The 19,051-nt window shown below is 41.7% G+C and overlaps 1 protein-coding gene across 1 annotated transcript in view; it reads left to right on the forward strand.

Moving 5' to 3' along the window:
- The window catches only part of cfap65 (cilia and flagella associated protein 65), a 150,030-nt gene that overhangs the window by 58,207 nt on the left and 72,772 nt on the right, over positions 1–19,051 (forward strand). Inside the window, 5 exon segments of the mRNA XM_060827726.1 lie at positions 3,384–3,542; positions 5,169–5,334; positions 13,761–13,903; positions 14,814–15,013; positions 18,303–18,431. Coding sequence (XP_060683709.1) covers positions 3,384–3,542; positions 5,169–5,334; positions 13,761–13,903; positions 14,814–15,013; positions 18,303–18,431 — 797 coding nt within the window.

Consider the following 19,051-nt stretch of genomic DNA (forward strand, 5'->3'; position numbering starts at 1 on the left):
TCTTCCTATGATCTGAATTGAATAGTTATGTCCTTTGTAGATGCTCATGATCCAGCTATGACTAGATGGAATAAGAGCATGCTGGGGAAGATGAAGCCAGATGTGAAATCTTAAACTGCTTTATTTTTGTGATAGATGGGCAAGAACATCAATCAAATTCATTAATACCAATCAGTACAGCTTAGCTTCAGATATCATAAAATTATACAACACAGCAGGATACCATTCCAGACTGCATTAATGCAAAATTACAAATCTCACAACACCAGGTTATAGTCCAACAAGTTTATTTGGGAGTAGAAGTTTTTGGAGCACTGCTCATTCTCAGGTAGCTAGCTGATGAATAGGGTTGTCAATCTGACACCAGTGAAGAGCTATCAGGATCGGTGTTGGGTTCTCAACTCTTCATTATCCATATTAATAATTTGGATGAGGGAACTTGACATGTGGTAGCTAAAATTGCCAGTTGACACCAAGATGCGTAGGAAAGTAAATTGTCAAGAGGAGGTAAGGAGTCTGTAGAGAGTTGTGGAGAAGTGAGTGGACAAAAATTTGTAAAAGGAGGTATATCATGGCTTGTGTGAATTGTTCATTTGGTCAGAAAAAAAGTATTATAAAATTTAAATGGATTGCAGAACTTGGTGGTACAGAAGGATCTGGCGTCTTTGTACGTGAGTCAGACAAGGTTCGTCTGCAGGTGAAGCAAATGATTAGGAAAGCAAATGGAATTTTGTCACTTATTGCAAGGGTAGTGAAATATACAAGTCAGGGCTTTTTACTGCAGCTGTATAGGGCATTGATGAAACCACATCTGGTGTATTGTGCACAGCTTTGGTCTTTCTTTTGTAAAAGAAATAAAATTGCTTTATAAGCAGTTCAGAGAAGTTGAATATGACTCGTATCTGGGATGAAAGGGTTAGCTTGCAAAGAAAGATATAATGAAAGGTTATCTTATTGAAACATAAAATCATGAGGAGTCTTGATTGGGTAGATGTTTGATTTTGATTGATTTTGTTGTCATATGTACCTAGATACAGTGAAAAGCTTTGTTTACGAGCAGTACAGGCAGATTATAGTAAGCAAGGACATACACATCATACAGGCATACAGTTACATTGCACAGGGCATGTGCCCGGCAAATCAACATTTGCAAGATCAACATTATTTGAAGTTTGAGAGTCCATTTATCAGCCTAATAATAGCAGGGAAGGAGCTGTTCCTGAACGTGTGTGTGTGTGTGTGTGTGTGTGTGTGTGTGTGTTTTTCAGGTTTCTGTAGCTTCTGTCTGACGGAAGAAGTTGTTGCCAAGGTGTGATGGGTCTTTGATGTTGGCAGCCTTTCCGCGGCAGTGAGCCGCGTAAATTGAATCCATGGATGGAAGGTTAGCTTCCGTGACGGCCTGGGCTGTGCATACAACCCTGTATAGTTTCTTACAGTCCTGGGCAGAGCATTTGCTATACCGGACCATTATGTACCCAGACAGTATGCTTTCAATGATGCATCTGTAAAAGTTGGTGAGGGTCTTTATGGACATGCTGAACTTCCCTAGGACGAAAAAGCATTGTTGTGCCTTCTTGACAGTCACACCTACATGGGAAGTCCAGGACAGGTTGTCTGCTGTTGTCACTCCTAGGAAGTTGGCACTCTCAACTCTCTCAGCCTCAGCACCATTGATGTAAATGGGGTCATGTTCTCCTCCTTTTCTTTCTGAAGTTTTTAGTTCTTTAGTTTGGCCAACGTCAAGAGAGAGGTTATTCTCATTGCGCCCGGTCACCAAGTCACTATCTCCTTTCTGTATTCTGACTTGTCATTGTTTGATATCCATCCTACCACAGTAGTGTCATGAGCAATCCTGTCTGATATCTTATAACGGAAGAATGTTTTTACTTGTGGGAGAGATTAAAACTGGGGGACATATTTAAGAAGTCTCTCTTTTAAGACAGGTTTCTCTGAGGTCATTAGAATACAGATTTCTTTTCACATGAAGTAGTGGAAATGGTCTTTAAATTTATTGAAATCTGAGTTAGATAGGTTTTTGGGTGTTAGAAATAAAGGAAATATAATGGGCCAGAAATGGGTTCATAAATACCCAGTTGTCAAGCTGTCAGCAGTTACATTTGTATCATGAGTCAAAATATTTTTTTCCCAAGAGAGCTCCTCTTCAGATATTCTTGGGCTAATTTTTTATTTTTCAGGGGCATCTTTTTGACTCTTACTTTTTCTTGTATTTGAGTTATTATATGGGGTAATTGGTCTCTCACAGAAGCAGAATTCAACAACTTTCTTGATCATCATCTATTCACCAAAAACAACTCACAAGGAAAGCATTAGTTCCAAGAAATCACAGTAGTTAAATTGCACAAGATAATAGGAATACAAGAATGAGAGAGCTGAGAGCATGGTTCACAAAGATGGCACAAAAGAAATCATGGATGTGCAAGCGAATGTATTTCAAGAAATGCAGAGATCAATGCTTGATGTTCTTTTAGCTCTGGCAAATGACTTGTGTCAGGGTTGAGATAAAATACATCAGGATCCAGATGAGATAAAGATGAATTATCTCTTACCATACTGGCAGGTCCACAATACACTGATAGTGAAGTTATTGATTCATGCTTGAGGGTGGCATGGTGGCACAGTGGTTAGCACTGCTGCCTCACAGGGATCTGGGTTCGATTCCAGCCTCAGGCAACTGTGTGACGTTTGTACATTCTCCCTATGTCTGCGTGGGTGTCCTCTGGGTGCTCCAGTGTCCTCCCACAGTCCAAAGGTTAGGTGAATTGGCCATGCTAAATTGTCCATAATGTTCAGGGATGTGTAGATTATGTGCGTTAGTCAGGGGTAAATGTAGAGTACTAGGGTAGGGGAATGGGTGTGTGGGTTACTCTTTGAAGGATTGGTATGAACTTGTTGGGCCAAAATGGCCTGTTTCCATACTGTAGGGATTCTGTGAATCCATGAATGCTCCAACAATTAATGTATAATCAACTAATAAGAAAATGATGGAATTTCACGACAGGCTGCTAGACATCTAAGGGAAGAAAGTCATGGGAGTATTTCAGGTAAGAACTTCTATCAGATCCTTTGTAGATAGATTATAACATCAAAACATTCTTTTAAATAGCAGTATGACAATTACATTTAAATATCACAGCAGTGTACTGATATCGGTGATTGACCTTCTCTATTCTTTGAAGACTTTTCTGCTTGCCTAATTGCCTTTTGGGTTTAGGAAACACTGGTCAACTGATTGAGATTTTAGTGTGCCGTTACTATAGTCTGTGTAGCCTTGTATTTTATTTTTCTTCATTCATGGAATTCCCTATCCCTAATTGCTATTGAGGTGTGTAAATTTATTGCAATATGTTCTGGGTTCTTTGCAGACACAGGTTTGGTCTTTCTACCCACAAGAACAACGGAAATATTTCCTGAAACCTTACCTTTTCATATGGGGAGTGAAAGGTCCACACTGCCCAGACCTAGGGAAAAAGATCCGCCTCACCCTCCGAGTTATTGGTGAAGGATCAAAGGGCAGAATAACGGTAAGGTTAAAGGAACAAAATAAGTAGTGTTTTTTTATTTAGTAATGGTAACCATCACTCCTCATTTTGTTTTATCCTTTGCACTCTTGAAAGTAGCAATCAGTTTGTTTTTGAAGGGTGTGGTAGCGAGAGGGGAAAGCAGATTCACACAATTGGTTTGGTGATACTTTGTATTTTGGGGGTCAGTTAGCTCAGTTGACTGGAGGACTGTTTTGAGATGCAGAGCATCCCAACAGCTTGGATTCAATTCCGGCTATACTGACTGGGGTCACCATAAAGATCCCACCTTTTCAACCTCTCCCCTCACCTGAGGAAGGGTGACCATCAGGTTAAACGCATCACCTCCCATGTCACTCTAATGAGAGAACAGTCCCCTGGGATTGTGACAACTTTATCTTTTACTTTGTACAAAAGACCATTCTTAATTTTGAAAAATTTATTCCTTTGCGGGCTATAGATGTCAATGGCAAAAGACAGCATTTGTTGTCCTAATTGCCCTTGAACTGAGTGGCTGGCCAGTCCATTTCAGGGGCTAGTTAACCACATCACAGTTAGTCTGGAGTTATATGTAGGCCAGGCCAGGTAAGGATGGCAGATTTCTTTCTTAAAGGACATTAGTGAATCAGATGGGTTTTTATGACATTCAGTTTTAGTTGTTATGGTCACCATCACTGAGATTAGCTTTCAATTCTAGATTTATTAATTGAAGTTAAAGTTTACCAGTTGCTATGGTGATATTTGACCCCCTGGGTTAATAAATCAGCACCATTGCCACTACACTGTCATCTACTGTGTGTCATTGCAAGCAACATCAAATTTCAGTCAAGCTAATAGTGTCCAACCCAACATTATACTCAATTATTTTACATGCCTCTACATCTTTCGCTAGTGTTTTGCCAGCAGCATATGCCAGTCCACATGAAAGTGAATGTCAGTTGTAATTTTGCCCTTTGTCAATGAGTTTGTCAAATTATATTAAAATTGTCTGAAACAGACAGTAAGTGGGCAAAGCTTTTGATCGATCTGATCTACATCCTGAAAGTGTAAGGGCAAAATACTCAATCTTTATACCCATTAAGACAGTTCTTAAGGGATGATGATCAAATACATAGCAATTTGGTACAGCTAATGAATCCAATAAGGAATTCAGGCAAAATTTCTTTATCCAAAGTTTTGTGCGAATGTGGAACTTGCTGCGGCAGGACAAAGCTGAGATAAGTAGCTTGATGCATTAACGTTGGAGCTGGACGGCAGAGAAAGGAATGCGAGAATTTGCTAAGAGGTTGTGTAAACAAGGATGGGAGGAGGCTCCAATGAAGTTAGCTGAGTGACCTGTTACATTGCTATAACTTTGGTATAATGCTCCAACTGGAGATGCAACTTGCATCACTCACATTCTATGTTAAACTTTGCTTAACTTATATTACTAAAATTGATGAGAGATATTCTCAGTGCATAGTATTGCGTGAACAGGTGATGTTAAAGCATGTTTTATCCATTCCACTGTAATTATTATTTCCTGTAATGCTATTTTCTAGTGATAAATTGATCAGTTTTTGCCATCTGTATACAGTGCTTGTAAGTTATATCAGCAATGGTTACCAATCTGTTAAATATCATCTTCAGGCTGACAAAGACCACATACATTTGGGAGACATCCTGATTGGCAATAGTAAGTCAGATGACCTTGTCTTGGTCAATAATGAGCCATGCTCTTTGAACTTTGAACTGAATATCAAGCAGGACATCACTGGACTGTGTGATCCTGATGAGGTTGTGAAAGATCCGATGGGTAAGTTGATGAGATATTAGTGAAGCATTTTGCTATTGACAAATTGACATGCTTCTGAACAAGTTTATTTGATGGTAGAAGAATGAGCTCACTGAGGGAGATAAGTAACGCTGTGGTCTGGGCAAGAATTAACTACAGTAAGAGATAGGATAAGAAGATAGGATTCCACCACAAAGAAACAGTATGTGGATGCAATTTGGGTTTGATTTTTAGGAGAAGAAAGATAGTTAAGACAGACAATAGCCTGAGTATTAGGTAGACAAGTAAGAATTTGGAAGAACACAGCAAGCCAGGCAGCATCAGGAGGTGAGAAGTCAACATTTCAAGTGTAACCGTTCTTTAGGACTGGGGATGAGAGTTAGGGGAGTTGCAGATAATGAGGAGGGGGAGGGTTTTGGGTGCAGAGAAGGGCTGAGTGGTGAGGTAGTGATAGGTGACAATGTAGAGGGTGCGACCTGGTTGGTCGATGGGAGGAATGAATCCGGCTCGGTAGCTGGAAGGAAGAGTCAGTCAGAAGAATGGAAGGAAGGTTGGGGATTGGGAAGAGAGGATATTTTGAAATTGGAGAATTCAATGTTGAGTCTTCCAGGCTGTAGGCTGCCCAGGCAGAAGATGAGGTGTTGTTCCACAAATTCGCAATCTGATTCGCTGTGGCACTAGAGGAAGTCAAGGGTGGTCATGTTGGAAAGGGAGTGGGAAGGGGAATTAAAATGGGTGATGACTGGGAGGTCAAGTTGGCCCCTTCAGACCTGGCTCAGATACTTGACTAAACATGCCTTGAGTTTACGTTTAATCTCACCCAAGTGGAGAAGACGACATCAGGAACACTGGATACAGTAAACCAGGTTGGAGGAGAGGCAGGTTAACCTCAGTCTCACCTGGAAAGACTGTTTGGGGCCCTGGATGGAGATGAGGAGGGTGGTATGCCAGCAGATTTTGCATCTTTTAGCCAGAGTGTAGGAAAGAAAAAACGTTCATAATGTAAATGGCTGTGACAGGAAAGCTTTCTTCTGAGGGATAGGCCTATTCTTTCTGGAATACAGAAGAATGAGAAATGATCTAAATGAAAAACAAAATTCTGAAAGAGCTCAATAAAGTAGATGCAGAGGCTCTGTTCCCCTTGACTGGAGGGTGTCAGACTGGGGCATATAGTTTTAAGTTAATTTAAGACAGAGATAAAAGGATATTTCTTTGTGCAGAGAGTGGTGAATGTTTGAAACTGTCCAGATGGCTCTGGATGCCAGGTGGTTGAGTAGTTTTGAGACAGAAATCACTGTGTTCTTGGGCACTAAGAAAACCAAGGGATATGGAGATTTGATAGGCAACAGGAGTTGATTTTGAAGAACAGCAATCACCTTATTGAATGGTTCAGCAGGCGTTATGAACTGTGTGGTCTACTTCTGCTCCTGTTTATTGTGTTCAAAATAGTGGCAGAATTGAAATTAAGAGTATATTGCATTCAGCAAAATATTTATTACTTAGGCAGGAACAAGATTAACATTGTTTTGAATTTTAGGGCTAGATAGATAGAATACAAAATGTTGACTTTAATTCTAAGGAGAGTGACGGAATCATTCCATATAAAACACCCCTTTCAGTAAAATGGGGCAAGTTCCAAGTCCTGCTAGAGGTCTGTTACACCACGTGATATCCTGCAAATTTGTTATTCTATTTAGTAGGAATAGCTGTTTGTCCCAGGTGGTGGACACAGAATCAGGGTTAGCAATGCCTGCAACTCAAATGATGTGGGACATAATGTGGCTTCTAATGAATGATAAATATCAGCAGTATGTCGAAGGGCCAACAAGAGGGGAGGCCACACTGGATCTGATGCTTGGTAATGAATCAGGCCAGGTGTTTGATTTAGTTGTAGGTGAGCACTTTGGAGAGAGTGCCCATAATTCAGTTACGTTTAGTTTAGCGATGGAAAGGGATAGGTACATGCTACAGTTCAAGAGTTATCAATGAGGCAAAGGCAACTATAATGCGATTAGGCAAGAATTAGGATGCATAGAATGGGTTAGCAAAATGTGGGGAATGCAGACAGTGGAAATGTGGAGCTGGTTTAAGGAACAGATATTGCCTGTCCTTGATAGGTATGTTCCTGTCAGGCAGGGAGGAAGTGATAAGGTAAGGGAACCGTGGTTTACTACAGAAATTGCATCTCTTGTTAAGCAGAAGAAGGAGGTTTATGTGTTGATGAGGCAAGATTGTTCAGATGATGCGATGGAGAGTTACAGATCATCTTGGAAGGATTTAAAGAGAGAGTTAGGAAGAGCAAAGAGAGGACACAAGCAGTCTTTAGCAAATAGAATAAAGGAGAACCCTAAAACTTTCTATAGGAATGTGAGGAATAACAGGATGACTAGGTAGGAACAGGGCCAGTCAAAGACAGAATGTGGACCCTGTGGAGATCGGAGAGGTGCTAAATGAGCATTTCTCATCGGTTTTCACTCAGGAAAAGGAGAATATTGTATAGGGAAAGAATGAGGTACGAGATATTAGGGTGTGCAGGGTGTTCTAGCTAGGTGGATAAAGAACTGGTTGAGCATCAGGAGACAGAGAGTAGTAGTTGAAGGGAGTTTCTCGAAATGGAGAAAGGTGATCAGTGGTGTTCCACAGGGGTCAGTGTTGGGGCCACTGTTGTTTGTAATATACATAAATGATCTGGAAGAGGGCACTGTTGGTATTATCAGCAAGTCTGCAGATGACACAAAGATTGGTGGAGTAGCAGAAAGCATAAAGGACTGTCAGAGAATACAGGAGGATATAGATAGACTGGAAAGTTGGGCAGAAAAGTGGCAGATGGATTTCAATCCAGACAAATGGGAGGTGATGCATTTAGGCAAGACTCATTCTGGAGTGAATCATATAATGAACAGAAGAGCCTTGGGAAAAGTTGATGGACAGAGCGATCTGGGAGTGCAGCTCCATTGTACCCTGAAGGTTGCTGCACAGGTGGATAGAGTGGTCAAGAAGGCATATAGTATGCTTGCCTTCATTGGACGGAGTATTGAGCATAAGAGTTGGCAAGTCATGTTAAAATTGTACAGAGCATTGGTTCAGCCGCATTTGTGTACTGTGTACAGTTCTGGTCGCCACATTACCAAAAGGATGTGGACGCTTTGGAGAGGGTGCAGAGAAGGTTTATGAGGATGTTGCCTGGTATGGAAGGTGGTAGCTATGAAGAGAGGTTGAGTAGGTTAGGTTTATTTTCATTAGAAAAAAGGAGACTGAGGGGGGGGGACCTGATTGAGGTTTACAAAATCGCGAAGGGTATAGACAGGGTGGATAAAGACAAGCTTTTTCCCAGGGTGAAGGATTCAATAACGAGAGGTCACGCTTTCAAGGTGAGAGGTGGGAAGTTTACGGGGGATACACGTTGCGAGTACTTCACACAGAGGGTGGTAGGCATCTGGAATACGTTGCCAGCAAGGTGGTAGAGGCAGACATGGTAGATTCATTTAAGATGCATCTGGACAGTTGCATGGGTAGGTGGGGAGCAGAGGGATACAGATGCTTACGAATTGACTGACAGGTTTAGACAGTAATTGGATTGGCTCAGGCTTGGAGGGCCAAAGGGCCTGTCCCTGGGCTGTAAATTTTCTTTGTTCTTTGTTCTTTCATATTAGACTAGAAAGGATCGAGGTTAGTTATGAAGGAGTGGAAGTAGACAAGTCCCCTGGGCTGGATGGGAATTATCTAAGGATTCTCTGGGAAGCTATGGAGGAGATAGCAGAACCTTTGGCTTTGATATTTGAGTCATCATTGTCTACAAGTTTAGTACCAGAGGACTGGAGGATTGCAAATGTTGTGCCTTGTTCAAGAAGGGCAGTAGAGATGACCCAGGTAATTATAGACCAGTGAGCCATACTTCTGTTGTAGGAATGGTTTTGGACAGGATTATAAGAGATAAGATTTATAATCATCTAGCAAGCAACAATTTCAGATAGTCAACATGGTTTTTTTCAAGGGCAGGTCGTATCTCACAAACCTCATTGAGTTTTTTGAGAAGGTGACTAAGCATGTAGATGAGGGTAGGGCAGTTGACGTGGTATACATGGACTTCAGTAAAGCCTTTGATAAGATTCCACATGGTAGGCTATTGGAGAAAATGCAGGGCAGAGGATTGAGGGTGATTAAGCAGTTTGAATTAGAAACTGGCTTTCTGACAGAAGGCAGCGAGTGGTGGTTGATGGAAAATATTCAGCCTGGAGTCTGGTTATTAATGGTGTGCCACAAGGATCTGTTTTGGGACTACTGCTGTTTGTCATTTTTATAAATGACTTGGACGCAGGCATAGGTGGATGGATTAGTAAATTTGCAGATGACACTGAAGTCGGTGGAGTAGTGGACAGTGTGGAAGTGTGTTACAGGTTGCAGGGAGACTTGGATAAACCGCAGAATTGGGCTGAAAGGTGGCAAATGGAGTTCAATGCAACTAAATGAGAGTTGATGCACTTTGGGAAGAATAACAGGAAGGTAGAATACTGGGTCAATGGAAAGATTCTTTGTAGTGTAGATGTGCAGAGGGATCTTGGAGTCCATGTGCATAGATCCCTGAAATTTGCCACCCAGGTTGATTGTGCTGTTAAGAAGGCATACGGTGTGTTAGGTTTTATTGGTGGAGGGATTGAGTTCCGGAGCCGCAATATCATGCTGCAACTATACAAAACGCTGGTGCGCCCACACTTGCAATATTGTGTACAGTTCTGGTCACTATACTTCGGGAAGGATGTGGAAGCATTGGAAAAGGTGCAGAGGAGATTTACCAGGATGTTGCCTGGTCTGGAGGGAAGGTCTTTTGAGGAAAGGCTGAGAGACTTGGGTTTGTTCTCATTGGAAAGAAGGCTCAGAGGGGATTTGATAGAGACACACAAGATGATCAGAGAATTAGATAGGGGAGACAGTGAAAATCTTTTTCCTAGGATGATGATGTCAACTTGTACAAGGGGGCATAGCTACAAATTGAGGGGTGATAGATTTAAGACAGATGTCAGAGGCAGGTTCTTTATCCAGAGAGTGGTAAGGGTGTGGAATGCCTTGCCTGCCAATGTAGCTTACACAGCACATTAGGGAGATTTAAACAATCCTTGGACAAGCACATGAATGATGATGGGATAGTGTAGGGGGATGAGCTGAGAATGGTTCACAGCTCGGTGCAATATCAAGGGTCGAAGGGCCTGTTCTGCACTATATTGTTCTCTGTTCTATATTCTAAAATCTTTGTATGATAAAGGAACATAAGGCCGTCTGGACAAAAATTGACAAATCTTGAAATGTAAGCTCTTCAGTCCTGTTTTGTTCAGTTGTAAATGTTGATGGATAATTACGGAACTCACTGGAGGAAAAGGCTCCACAAAAAGGATAACTAGGGAGAGAATTGGGCTCCTCAAAGTTTAGTAAGGCAGCCTACATGTGGAACCGTAGGAGATGGAAGAGATACTAAATTTTACATCATGGAAGATACAGAATGTGGGGAAATAGATGGTGACATCTTGGAAAAATAGGCAAAAGTGAGGACTGCAGATGCTGGAAACCAGAGTTTACATCAGAGTGCTGCTGGAAAAGCACACCAGGATAGGCAGCATCCGAGGAGCAGGAAAATCGACGTTTCGGGCATCAGGAATTTCACAATTTTCCTGCTCCTCGGATGCTGCCTGACCTGCTGTGCTTTTCCAGCACCACTCTAATCTTTTCTTTGTGACTCACTGACTCTAAATATCCTCATTATGAATGGTTGGAGAACCTTGCACATCATAGTTAAATAAAAGGAGTAAAGCATTTGCAACAACCTTTAGCTAGAAGTACAGAGTGGACAACTCACCTCGGCCTCCTCCAGTCTTCAGCACATTGTATTTGCCCCATGTGATAAAAAGAAATGACTGAGGCACTGATTTTATTTAGGTTATGGACCCTGATAACACGCAAAACTACCACTAAAAGCTATATTCTCCAGGGCATACCACACCCCAATCATTGTTCCAGAATAGCTACAACACTGGTATATCTACCCAGCAATGTGGAAAATTGTCCAGATACATTGTATGCACAAAAAGAAGAACAAATCCAACCCAACCTAGTATTTATCGAAGTCATAAGGGAGTTTGCTGAAGATTGCACAATGGTTAGCACTCTCAGATCCTCATATACTGAATCAGTCCATGTCCAAATGAAGCAAGATGTGAACAATATCCAGGTTTGGGATTACAAATAGCAAGTAACATTCAATCTGCATGAGTGCCAGCCAATGTTCAGCTCGAACAAAAGGGAATCTCACCATTGCCATTGACCAGAAACTGAACTGGACCAGCCTTATAAATACAGTGGCTACAACAGTAGATCAGGGCTAGGAATTCTGCAGTGTGTAATACATCTCCTGAAAGTCTGTCCACCATTTAGGCACAAGACAGAAGTGCAATGAACTTCCCATTTGCCTGGAGGAATTCAGCTCCAACAACCCTGAAAAAGCTTGACACCGTCCAGGACACAGCGTGCTTGTGAACCACTATGTGTAACATCTACAAGATTCACCTCATCTCAGATCCAACCCTCCAACTTGGCACCGTCCTCTTGACCTGACCTACCTGGCCATCTTCCTTACCACCCATCCGTTCCACCCTCCCCACTGACCTATCTCAGTCACCACCTACTTGCACATATCTATCACCATCCCACCTACCTTTCGTCCCCCCTGCCCCAGTCCCACCCTTATCCCTCATTTATCTCTCAGCCCCCTTTCCCCTTCACATTCCTGAAGAAGGGCTTATTCCCGAAATGTCTACGCACCTGCTTCTTGGATGCTGCCTGACCTGCTGTGCTTTTCCAGTGCCACACTTTCTGACTCTGACTCTCCAGCATCTGCCATCCTCACTTTCTCCTACACTGTAGAAATTCGCCAAGTCATCTTAGACAGCACTCTCCAAACCCATGACTAGTGTCATCTAGAAAGACAAGGACAGCAAATACATGGGAACACCACCACCTCAAAGTCCTCTCCAAGACACTCATCATCGTGACTTGGAAATGTATTGTTGTTCCTTTGGTGTTACTTGGTCAATCCTGTAATTTCCTCCCTAATGGTACCTACAGGCCATGGATGACAGCGGTTCAAGAAAGCAGCTCTCAAGGCCTTCTAGGGATGGACAATAAAGGTTGGCCTAGTCAGCAACATCCATATCTCATAGCAATTATAAAAGACAATCTAGCTCTCATTGCCTTATCTGCAAACTACAAAAATAGTGGAGTTTTTGACCAACTGTAGCAGCCATTGTCCACTAACCAACCTACAACAAAACCCAGATGTGAAGTGGGGAAATTTACAGTGGCAAAAAACTTTGGGATAGAAAGTCATTTGCTCTGTCTTAAACGTGTTGATCTAATGAAACATTTAAGATGGTTAGAGCTATTGATAGGTGATATGTTATTTCCTCCGGTGGTAGAGTAAAGTTAGAGGAAGGATGTTCAGAGGTTATGTCCAGAAGTACTTATTGACAAAGGGTAGTAGAAATCTGGAATTCTCTGTCCCAAAAAGCTTGTTAGTGAAAAATTTCCAAATTGGTAGAGGCAGACTTTTGCTCGGCAAAGACAGTAAGAAGTAAGTAACTAAGGTGGAAAGATGTTGTTAAAGTCAGATGTGGTCTAATTGAATGGCAGTGATTGGGGCTGTTGTGCCACAGAGTAATGTGCCACACTGTTAGTGTCCCAACCTTTGAGCCAGGAATCCTGGGTTGAACTCCCATCTGACCCAAATGTGGGTCTCAATGCGTTGAAACAGGTTAATTAAAATAAGTAGGCTTGAATGATTGAATAGCTAGCTAACTTATGTTCCTTGGAGTGAGACCATTTGGCGCGGCCGGTTTGGCACGGAACTGTTTTGTAGTTATTCAGTAGAAGTTATTAAACTACTATTATTAAAATTATTAAATTATATTAAAGTAAAATATATTTCGGCGCAGACCCATTTGTCGCAGAACTGTTTTGTAGTTATTAGGAGTAGTTATTAAACTACTATTATTAAAATTATTAAAATTATTAAAATATATTAAAGTAAAACATTAATATACAAGTTATTAAAATAAAATAAAACCCATTAAAATGCCATCAACAATTTTGTACTTGCCTTATTTCTTTCATTTTTATTTTCTTTTTAACCTTTTTACTGAAGAAGATAAACATTATTCTTCTTTTTATTGCTTTCATTAATGCTTGTAAGTAAGCCTGAAAAGGAATAAATAAGAGCTACGCCGAATTGCTCGTGCCAAACTGGCTGTGGCGAATCGCTCACGCCAAAGTGGCTGCGCCGAATGGTCCTACACCCTGTGTTCCTCTATATACCCTGCATTGAAACTCGTCTGTGATAGGTCCATTGCTGCATAACTGCTATGATTTGTTGTTTTTTTTGTTGGAAATATATGTTTTCTTAGCTTTTAAAGTGAAATATCACACTGGCACAATTCCTGCAAGGTCAAAAGTCTGCTTCCGATTCACCGTCCAGCCTGTTCGAAGGCTTCGTTACACCTGGACAATTAGCTCCAAGATTCTCTCTGCTAAAGGTGGGTACATTGTTGTATATGTGGATTAGATACTGCCATTTTGCACCTGGCAGCTTACTCTATTTATGATGTGGATTGAAAGTATAAAGGATTTCCCTGTAGGGGCTGTAAGATCCATATGTGAAATGTGTTTGGGCCACTCCGTCTGGTTCGGAATCAGGGTGGGGCATAAAATTGCCTTTAATTTGGCATTAATTGGCATCAAGTAAATGTGTTATGAATGAAATTGAAAACAAATAATCAAAATAAGAAAACATTGTATTATTATGGGAACTTTTATGATCTTAGACCACCCTGAGGCTCTTTACAACCAATGAGGCACTTTTTGATCTGCAGTCATTCTTGATTTGAAACATGGCATTGAATTTGGGCATATCAAGGACCTAGAAGCAGCAATATTTTGACCAGACAACTTGTTTTAATGATGTTTGTTGAGTGGTAAATTTTGGCCAGAAAACTATTGAGAATGCCTCTGCTTTTCTTTAAAATACTACCAAGGAGCCTTTTACACCCACCTTGGTGGGGGAGTCATAGATTCATACAGCATTGGAACCTTTTAGTCCAGCTTGCTAGTGTCAAACAGGTATTCCAATTTGACCTAATCCCATTTACCAGCATTTGGCCTATATTCCTCTTATCCCTTCCAGTTCATATATACCTTTTCATATGATACCTTTTAAATGTTGTAATTGTACCACCACCTTCTGTTTGATCTCTCTTCCTAAAGATGGCACTTTCAGTTAACTTGAATTGTGCTGGAATAGCAACCTAGGTTATGAACTGGTCTCTGGAATGGGACCCAAGCGTTTGATTCTGTCGTGTAGATGTGCATCCTTGACCTGAAATGAAAATGCACCTACCACATTGATCTTAACTGTTTTCATTTGTGCAATACTTTCAGTGCTAGAACCTGACGAAAGTGAGGAGGGAAAACCTTTGTGTCGTGTGACAGCTGATGGAGTCTATCCAATGATATTCATCTCGGATGCTCGTTGTCTGGGGAGCATTAGTGGCATCAGCAAGCAGCAGCTCTGGCGCCTCTTCTCACTGGACACACTCAATGAGTACCTGCAGCGCGATCCCACAGAGGGTGAGCTGCTTTACCAAGTGCCAACCAGACACAGGTGAGTAATCCGACCAAGGACATGCCTAACAACTGAGACTATAGAAACATTGAATATTGGATTAGGAGTAGACCATACGGCCCATTGAACACTCTCCACTAATCAACACAGCTATGAATTATCCTCTATCTTAACGGCATACTCTTGCTATCTCTCCTTACCTTTTGACACATTTGGCTTCTAGTAAGCTGCCTATTTCTTTCTTAAATATATTCAGTGTCTTTACCTTCTTAGTCTCAATTAGTGGAGAATTTTGTAGGCTCGCCATTGTCTGCATGAAGAAATTTCTCCTCATCTCGGTCTGAAATGGCCTATGGTGTATCCTGAGACTCTGTGACCCTTGTTCTGGATGCCAGCTCGGGAACATTATCTTTTTATCCAGTCAGATCTCGATACATTTTGATGAGATTACATTTCATTCTTCAATGACTATAGGCCCGTTGATCCAAATTCTCCTTGTATGACAAACCTAATATCCCAAGACTCAGACTGGGAACCTCCACCGCAGACCCTCTCGCAAGTATATTAGATTAGATTCCCTACAGTGTCGAAATAGGCCCTTTGGCTGAACAAGTTCACACCGACCCCCGAAGAGTAACCCACCCAGACTCATTTGTTCTGACTGATGCACACTTAACACTAAGGACAATTTAGCATGGCCAATTCACCTGACCTGCACATCTTTGGACTGAAGGAGGAAACCGGAGCACCTGGAGGAAATTCCACACAGACAGTCACACAAGGCTGGAATTGAACCTGGGACCCTTGTGCTATGAGGCAGCAGTGCTGCCCACTGAGCCACCGTGTAGCCCCAAATATCTTTTAAATAAACAGAGCAAAACATCATGCAGTGCTGCAATTGTGGTCCTGTGTAAATGTCAAACCCTCAGAATCTCAACTCCAGCAAAACCAACTGACATTCCCTTTGCTCACCAGTCTGTAGTTGCCTGGTTTTGCCTTGCAACCTTTCTTACAATATTAGCCACCCTCCATTCTTCTAGCACCCCACCCATGGCTTTCGAAGATGCAAATATCTCCACTAGGGGCCCCACAATTTCTTCCCTAGCTTCCCACAATCTCTTCCCCACCTTCCCAATATCTCCGTGGATACACTTGACCAGGTGCCAGGGATTTATCTACCTTCATGCATTTTAAGACCTACCATACAAAATCGTGAAACATCCCCTTCATTTCACTTCCAGGAAGTAGACTTTAGTGCTTTTAGGGGATTGGTTATCTCAGTTGTCTAGTTTGTTATGCAGAGTGACACAAAAACATTTGTTCAACTCCCACACCCATTGAGGTTACCATGAAGGTCCTCAACCTTGCCCGTCACCTGGGGGTGTAGTGACCGTCAGGTTAAACTGACCACTTGTCATCTCTTCCAATGAGACTGTGGTAATTTTTAGTGACTGGTGCAGTGAGCAGGATGCTTTTGTTTTTCACTGAATAGCCAAGAATTCTGGAACAAACCTAATGAACCACATTGCTTCCTCCTATGCCATACATATCTCCTTTCACTTTGCAAATCATAATGATATAATTACATATATTTTAATCCTATTTGAGCTAGTGTCACTTCAATAAGGCTGCACCCCATTGAATGACAACATGTTGCACCTGAGTCTATTGGCCAGAAATGAATACACTGGTCCAGTTCTCTTCAAATCAGAATGACCTATATCTGTAGCATAGCTCCTCCCATTTGTAATGCAGGTGGATGCTCAACATCTCCAAATTTCACAAATGGTGGGCAGGCAGTATTAATTAGACATTTTTTTTAACTTCAATTCTAATTTTACTTTTTGCCATAACTAGCTAGAAGTATGTGCTAGGGCAGTTCTTCGAGAGAACTGAAAATATGTTGCTGGTTTAAGCACAGCAGGTCAGGCAGCATCCAAGGAACAGGAAAATCGACGTTTCGGGCCAGAGCCCTTCATCAGGAATGAGGAGAGTGTGCCAAGCAGGCTAAGATAAAAGGTAGGGAGGAGGGACTTGGGGGAGGGGTGATGGAGATGTGATAGGTGGAAGGAGGTCAAGGTGAGGGTGATAGGCCGGAGTGGGGTGGGGGCGGAGAGGTCAGGAAGAAGATTGCAGGTTAGGAGAGCGGTGCTGAGTTCGAGGGATTTAGGAGGGCGGTGCTGAGTTCGAGGGATTTAGGAGGGTGGTGCTGAGTTCGAGGGATTTAGGAGGGTGGTGCTGAGTTCGAGGGATTTAGGAGGGTGGTGCTGAGTTCGAGGGATTTAGGAGGGCGGTGCTGAGTTCGAGGGATTGGAGATTCTCAGTTCTTGGAGAGAAGAAGGCTAAGAGGAGATTTGATAAAGGTTGAAATCAAGAGTGAGCTGGACAGAGTAGATAGAGAAAAGAGGTCCCCATCATAAAAAGAAGAATAAGAGGGCATAGATTGAAAATGATGTGCAAGAGAAGCAAGAGTAATGAGAGTAAAGACTTGCTTACAGCAAATAGTTATGTTGTGCAATGCACTGTCTGGAAGTGTGGTGGAGACACTTTCATTCGAGGTATTCAAATGCATTGGATGATTATTTTGATAGGCATAGTGCAAGGGTCTGGGGAAAATACAAGAGATTGGCACTAGGTAATGATGCCCTTTGAAGAGCCAGTGCAAGCACAATGGGCTGAATGGCCTCCTCCTGCACCATAAAAATTTGTGATTTTGTGTGTTGGACAAGATGTGGCAAGTGCAACAGCACATCTTCACTGACAAAGTTAACTAAGCATCATTTGAAGACTGATTTAAGATCTGGAAAGGAAATGAGTTGAATTAGAGTCAAATTGGTTACAGAAGGAGGAACAAAGAAAATGAGGGAAGCATTCGATGGAAGAAGAGAGAGCCAAAAAAGTTATGGGTAGGAAAAATGAAAATAAATCTTTCTTTAAAATCATTATGCTAAATTTACAACTATCTGCAGGAATAATATTCAACAGTTTAAATTATTTTATTTTTTGAGTGCAATTGTTGGTTAGCATGGCATAAGCAAGTTTTATATTTAATAGGTATTTGTATTATTAATTATGCATTATAACTTTCTGTAGCTTGTTTAAAGGGTAATTAATACAGAATACCAGAATTTGCTTGAGATATCATTTGAGTGGTTAAACAGTGGAACAGCATCAAACGACTAGTGAATTCCTGAGATTCACACCACACAATGCATCTCTTGATCCTCTGCACTCATTAGCCAAGTTATATAAGGGCATGCAATGCAAAAGCAATTTTATTTCTCTTGAGGACGATTGGGCATCACAATCTTCTCTGTTTCTCTTGTAGCTTGAGTCGATGTCCCTCAGTGTCTACTCCAGTGATGGTGGATTTCAACTTTGGAGCAGCACCCATCTGTGCAGATCCATCCATTGTCCTGCTCATGATTGAGAACAAGGAGATGACACCTGCTGACTGGTGGGTACCACATGCATTAGAGAGGAAGGCAGGAGGAACTCAACTTGTGATCAGATTACAAATGGAAAATCTAACATGCTCCTTTCTACAGTCCCACAATTATGTCATAACAAAGTCAGAAGTTAGAAGAGATACAGGTTTAATTTTGCTGAGCATAGAGGTAATCCTGAGATAACTCCTCCAAGTAAGCGAAGAAAGAGCTCTCATTTATGTAACACTTTCCCCCCACTGAATTGCTTTTCCTAGTCTCTCATTTGTTTATGACATGTACTCTTCACTGACTGAGCTAACATTTAATACACAATATTAATTGCTCTGGAGAATGTGATGGTGAGCTGCCGTTCTGAACTGCATGGTCCTTTGAATGTAGAGTCACCACGGTGGTGTCAGGGAAGGCATCCAAGAGTTTGTCCCTGTGATAGTAAATAAGTGGCAATAAATTTCCAAATTAAGATGGTGGGTGGCTTGGAGGGCAACTTTCATGTGGTGACATTCCAATGCATCTACTTCCCTTGCCTTTGGTGATGTAAGAGGTCACGGGTCACCCTTAGAAGGTGCTGTTAGGGAGGTAGTTCTAGAATTTTGACTGAGCAAGAGTGAATGAACGGTGATACATTTCC

Source organism: Hemiscyllium ocellatum, chromosome 7, assembly GCF_020745735.1.
Source record: "Hemiscyllium ocellatum isolate sHemOce1 chromosome 7, sHemOce1.pat.X.cur, whole genome shotgun sequence".
NCBI classification, from domain to species: Eukaryota; Metazoa; Chordata; class Chondrichthyes; order Orectolobiformes; family Hemiscylliidae; genus Hemiscyllium; species Hemiscyllium ocellatum.